General features: G+C 37.7%; 1 protein-coding gene across 1 annotated transcript; it reads right to left on the bottom strand.

The window, feature by feature from the left end:
* Nucleotides 1–656: 656 nt before the first annotated feature.
* LOC132053636 (RNA polymerase sigma factor sigB-like) lies at nt 657–5,931 on the bottom strand. Its single transcript, XM_059445732.1, has 7 exons — nt 5,609–5,931; nt 4,026–4,267; nt 3,061–3,600; nt 2,074–2,304; nt 1,827–1,967; nt 1,480–1,680; nt 657–1,111 (listed from the first exon to the last, which is right to left on the bottom strand). Exons 1-7 carry the CDS (start codon nt 5,694–5,696, stop codon nt 830–832), a joined length of 1,725 nt encoding a protein of 574 aa, XP_059301715.1. The 5' UTR covers nt 5,697–5,931; the 3' UTR covers nt 657–829.
* Between the last annotated feature and the right edge of the window lie 268 nt (nt 5,932–6,199).

Here is a 6,199-nt window from a genome sequence, read left to right as displayed (position 1 = left end):
AGAAGACAGTAAAAAAAGATGCCTATGAGGGTTTACCCCCCCCCCCCTTCTATTTATAGTACAAGTATTTGTATTTGACAAGGTAATTAAATCAATCATGGATAGTGATCCCCGAAATCTCGGGCATGACGCGCCGGGTAGAGTGAAATCCGCAATGGACCGGATTTCTCTCACTATTACAAACTAGAAACGCATTCTTCGGGAATTGTTGGGTCCGGGTGTCTGAGTCCGAAACGTTCCTATACGATTAGACAAGCTCAATTATCCACTGCCCTTCATTCTTAGGTCGGGTCATTGGTCATTGGGTCGGGATCGCAGACCCCGATTTTTACCGTATACAACACCAACTATTAACGGAGGCCAAAGTTACAATATTTTCACAACGTCCAAGGACACATTTATACCTTCGAGTTCGTGAAATATTAATATTTGAATCTTTTGGGGTGACCAAGAGAAAGATTTAAACATTTTCTAAAAACATAATTCTTCCCTTTTATTTTGTTGTTTGGGGGGGGGGGGGGGGTGGGGTGTTGTTCTCATTTTCTTTGCTTAAAGCACCGCAATCTTTAATGCGGAACAATCGAAGGTGAAAATAATGTCGGAAGATATTTGCTCTTCTAATTGGTGTTTACTTCCATAGGAACAGAAACTTCATATTTCAATAATGTGAGCCAAAATTTTGTATTATGCACAAAAACGTTTGCAATGTTCTGAACAAAAAAAGAATAGCTAAAACAACAGAAGAACCGACTTTTATCTGAGCCTGAATTTCCCTATCAAACAATTAAAGACTCAATGAGCTAGAAAGTGAATTCTAACTGTGGAGACTTCAGGCAGTTACATATTGCTGCAAATGTCTCGTTCTTTTCTTGTTCTTCAACTTACGGAACGCACTGGACTCGATTTGCCTGATTCTCTCCCGGCTGACGCCCATTAATTCTCCTATCTCTTGCAATGTCTTCATCCTTCCATCCTCCAGTCCAAATCGCCATCGAACAACCTGCTTTTCCCTTGGATTCAAGGTGTCTAAAACCTTCTGTAGGTCCTCTCTCATGAACTGCTTGATCAGCGTCTCTTCTGATGTTTCGGCTTCAGGGTCTGCAATCACATCCTGAACACCATATGCGGAAAAAAAAAAATACCCACATAAGTGAGCACGACAAGCATGAGCCATAGAATTTTGAAGTGGTAAGAACTAAGAAGCAAGAGTAGTTTGGGTTAATTTCACGTATGGTCATTGAATTTTACCCACTATAACACTAAAGTTGCAAAACTATTTTGTCATATTAAAATAACTGAGCTTTATCCACTATAATAGTAAAGTCACGAAATGATTTATGTCCCATTAGATCAACTGAACTTCACCCATTATAAAAGTAAAGTCCCAATATTTAACTCGCTATAACAACAAAGTCACCTTGATCGCAAGGTTTGTCGTTAAAAAAGAATGGTAGAAAAGAAAAGTTTTACAGGACGAACCGAAGGTTTGAGATTTTGGTTGAATCCAATCTTCTGGTCAAGTGATCTTGGAGCTTTAGGAGTTAGCATCACAGCAGAGAGTCTCTTCATTGACAATCCTGTTGCTTCAGCAAGTTCCTCCTCGTCAGGATGTCTACCATTTTTACTATATAATTGCTTTCTTGCTTCCTTAACTCTATAAGTTGCCTCCACCATGTGAAACTGTCATTGAAAAATTAAGAGAGCAATAAAGATTTGATAAGGAAAGTCAACTAAGACATGTATATTTATATCTTTTCATCAGGAGTAGGCGTGTCAACTTGAAATTGGAAAGTAAACAGAACAGTTGTTGGAGTTTGAAGACATACAGGCAACCGAATTGTCCTGGACTGATCAGAAAGAGACTTCCTCACAGCCTGTTTAATCCACCAATGAGCATATGTTGAGAACTTAAAACCCTTTGAAGCATCAAACTTTTCAGCACCCCTTACAAGGCCCCGACATCCTTCCTGTAAATCAATTTCCAAGTTAAGTGTCTGAAGGTTTTAATGACTCCAAAGAGCTAGGTTTTAATGACTCCAAAGAGCTACAATCGTACAATCGCCCCATATATACCTGAACCAAATCTTGAAGATTCATTCCTGCTCCTTGATAATTTTTGGCGATGGATATAACAAGCCTTATGTTGCTCTTAATCATTTTATCTTTACAAAGAATGCCATAGTTTATACGTGTCCTTAGGGTCTTCTGGTCAACTCCAGCTGCAGCAGCCCATTGCGCAATAGTAGGCTGCCCCCCACACCGCTCTGCAAGCTCATCCTGAAGCCTTTCCAACTTCAGTAGGTCCTGTTTTTTGTGATCACAAATTGTTAAAGAACAAACACAGAAACGACTTTCAAGGAAAAGTAAAAAAGCAAACACCTCAGCAAAATAAACTATATTAAAAAAAATATATATATTAAATATGCTTCTGAGCAAGAATCGACCAGCAGACGTAATGATGTGACAGCAATTTGTTAAGAGCTTGCAACTAGATCCTTCATTTGAAGCCATAAACCAACAAAATCATGGAGCAACTTTTGCAGTATTCTATTAAAAGCTCCTACTTGTTCATGGAAGCAGACAATTTCACTTAGACAAGAAGTATCCTTTGAAATAATGTGTGCTAGTAGATTGACTTTCATGGAATATCTACACAGCCAGATGGGAAATCAACATCAAAAGCAGGGTAAACATGATATAGAAGATCACAAACTACTCAATGCACCTAAATGCAGTTCTCAGATTCAGATATAAGAAACAACATTTGGGTTTAGGCCAAAGATAAGCAAGTGAAAAGATATATATGGGTAGTAGACTCTTGCTGCTTTCTGAAACATCTGTTTAACAATTAAAGAAAAGGAAAGACAAAAAGATGACTAGAGAATTTCCTACATGAGTATTTAAACTTTGATCAACCAGCAACATTATAACATACAATTCTATGGATCACTGCACCTATAATTTACTTTGGATGAAAAGAGAAGGTAAATACTGGTGGAAACTGCTTGTTGGTTCAGCGAAAAAAGGAAAATGCTTGTACAAAATCTCAAAACTTAGGACCTGTATTCCTTCAGATAACTTATGTTCTTCAGATGCAGTGAGCAGCCTAGAAGTAGTTGTTGTTCCTCTCAAGTAACGCAATGGATCAGAATAATCAACATCTTGTACTGCAGCACGCTTTTTTCGGCCTGTGGAGCCACCAGACTTCACTGACACAACATTGGCTGCAGCCCTCTCAGCTGCTCTAGCTCTTCTAGCCTTGCGTTCACTTTGACGCTTAGATCTTACAGCTATACCTTCTAAAACCTCTGCTTGAAGAAGTTCCAGTTCTTTATTAGTTGGTTCCACCTCTTCAACTGATGAATTCCTTTCACTCCATCTCATCCAACTTGCCTTTAGCTCCTCAACTGTGTTGTGAGCTGTTGACGGAGTACCTGCCACAGTGTTATCCGAATTGTTATGGCCGACTAACGTGACAGCATCTTTTGCAACCTTTAATGCAGCTTTTGCCAAAGCAACTGCTTCAGCGGCAGCAGCAGCTATTACAGCTTCTTCACCCGTAAGAAGATCCTCAGTAGCTAAAGCAGCTTTAGTGTTCGCCTGCACATGTGCTGAATCAGCCATTTTCACATCCGCAAGAGGTATATTATCAATCAATGAAGAGGCAGAGTAAGATCCGATAGAAGTAGCATACTAGGAACCAGAATTTGATACCACGGTGCTAAAGTAATTTTGGCAGCTTAAAAATTTGACTCTGTGGCCAAAGACAATATATAACCTGTTTCCACTTGTGACCTAGAAGCTGCTCAAGTTTAAAAGAAAAAGAACTACTCAGTACTTCCTCTCTTCTTTCTTTGTTTTTTTTTTTTTTTTTTCTTCTGAAAACTAAGTCCACCAGAACTTAACTCATCCTTCTCATCTCACAGATAGAAACACGATTCAGTTTCTCAGCGTTTAAGATTAATCAGAAAGAGCTCTATATATTTCTGGGATATGCATTACACACTATTTCATTTAAGTCCTACCTCAGTGGAGAGAGCAAGTCCTCCACTGTATCTCCATGGAGCTACTGAATCTGAATGAGCCTCCAATGACTGCAACTTTAGCTTCTGTATATCTACTACTGTGGTTGTGGCAGTTGCTGAATTTGAAAGAAGTTCGATAGACGGTAATTGTAGCTTCTCAATATCAAGCACTGTAGCTGCCACTGTTGATGTAGTGGATAAGACGCATTGAGTCTGCAATTGAGAAGGATATCTCCCTTTTACTGCATTTCAGAAAGGATGACTGTAAGAACCATGGAGTTCTATGGCCTATAATATAGACAATTAACAACTTCAAGCAAGGCACCAATATGTAATAGAGAATTGAGCAACTTTGGGCTAAAATTTATACAACTTTACTATCAAGGTACATCCAGGTCCATGGGTAACACTAAAATTAGTAAAAGGAAAGCTACTTGCTGCAGTAGATCACCAAAAATTAAGACATCTTGGAAAACTCACACTTCAGCAAAAGCTAAAGGTTCATGCCAATAAAGCAAGCTTAGAGAGGCAATGTCAGGAAAATAATAAAAGAAATAGTTAAGCAAAAAGGCTAAGCCTTCTGAAAATACAACTACTACAACAACAACAACATACCCAGTGTGATCCCGCAAGTGGGGTCTGGGAAGGGTGAGGTGTACGAGACCTTCCCCCTACCTTGTGAGAGGTAGAAAGGCTGTTCCCGATAGAGCCTCGACTCAAGAAAACTAGCACAACAGATAGTCCTAGTTATATCAAGCTTACTTGGAATAGTGAGATAGAGTCTAGGATTTCCTAAACATCATCAGTAGACATAACCAATCTATGGTCCTCAGAGTTATACAGTTCCATTCATAGAATTCCACTTCAACCAACATTTTATCCAGAAGACCACAACATGAGGAATTAAAAATAACAATACTAACTATATGTCATCTGAAACTGGCCCAAACACCAACGTTATATAAATAAATAAAAAATAAAAAAAAAAGGCTACATGACTCCTGAAACTGGTTTAACACAAGTATAGACACAGTCAGGTTGAAAACTACAGGAAATCCTGTTGGAAAATTTAGCTTCAAAATAACAATTATATGATGTTTGTTCCCTTAACCTAAAGCTATGATCTATCCTATTTATGGAATTCAGAAGGTCATGTTCCTATATAATTCCTTCAGTGACAAAAATCAAGATCCAATGTCAATGAAGAATCTAAATTTTCATAATGTTGAGACTTGTGGCTACAACATCCTCTTCTTCACCCATTTTTTTTTACATGGGATTCAATACCAAAATTTCCTCTCGATACTTTTTTCAAAAAAACAAAATCTCCATATATTGAAATTATTCACAAAGCTAACACAGTTCACCTCAGTTGCATAGAGATATGAATTGGCAAGAAAATGTAGCAAAATCATATGCATAAAATTCAGAGACATGTCCTCATTGAACATTAACTATAAAGCGCAGTCCCATCAGACATATAACTACTTAAAGAATTGCATTAGATTAAACATTACAATTGAAAAAACAATTTTTTTAATTAAACTTAAAGTGTGTTGAAGGGTAAGGAGGAAGAGACTTACAAAGTTGAGGGGCAGAGTGTTGATAGGTTTTGAAGCAAAGGGCAAAAGTATCAGGCAAGCACTTGAATTGAGGCAATAAGCAAGACATGTTAATATTCTACTATAAATTCATATAAAGGTATACGAGAGACATAAGTCCTCACTTATTTTGCATACATTATGTTGGCATTAGATAACAAATCAATAGAGCAAAAACTCCAACCACTGGAATGTTTTCTTGGAATGTGGGATTGAAGTACAACTCCACAGAGAAAGAAAAGAAGAAGGAAAGAGGAGTGGTTCTTTAGAATGTGATAAATAAAAGGATAAGAAAAGTTAGCCTGAGGTGGAATGAGGAGGCTAAATAATTTTATATTCATTTCTTTAATTGGGCCTTTTTGTTGGCCTTTACTTATTAAACTGTTTCTCTCTCCTGCCCAATCGGGAGAATGTCCACAGCCTAAGGAGATAGGGTCTAGCATAGAGGAAGAGAGGAGGGTGGCGACATGGCAGATCTTAAAATTTAAATTTGATGGATTTAAGTTTAAGACTTTCTAGTATGAAATATATTGTACTTTAAAAATTATAACTTAATATTTTAATATTTATTAA

This window comes from Lycium ferocissimum, chromosome 4, assembly GCF_029784015.1.
Source record: "Lycium ferocissimum isolate CSIRO_LF1 chromosome 4, AGI_CSIRO_Lferr_CH_V1, whole genome shotgun sequence".
Classification (NCBI taxonomy): domain Eukaryota; kingdom Viridiplantae; phylum Streptophyta; class Magnoliopsida; order Solanales; family Solanaceae; genus Lycium; species Lycium ferocissimum.
This window is presented reverse-complemented; position numbering and strand designations above follow the sequence as displayed.

Excerpts from the sequence above, each read along its gene's own strand:
- LOC132053636 (XM_059445732.1), bottom strand. The coding sequence starts at position 5,696 with ATGTCTTGCTTATTGCCTCAATTCAAGTGCTTGCCTGATACTTTTGCC. Across the intron at positions 4,268-5,608 it reads ACACTCTGCCCCTCAACTTT|TAAAAGGGAGATATCCTTCT; the intron begins GTAAGTCTCTTC and ends TCTGAAATGCAG. Across the intron at positions 1,112-1,479 it reads ACCAAAATCTCAAACCTTCG|GATGTGATTGCAGACCCTGA; the intron begins GTTCGTCCTGTA and ends TATGGTGTTCAG.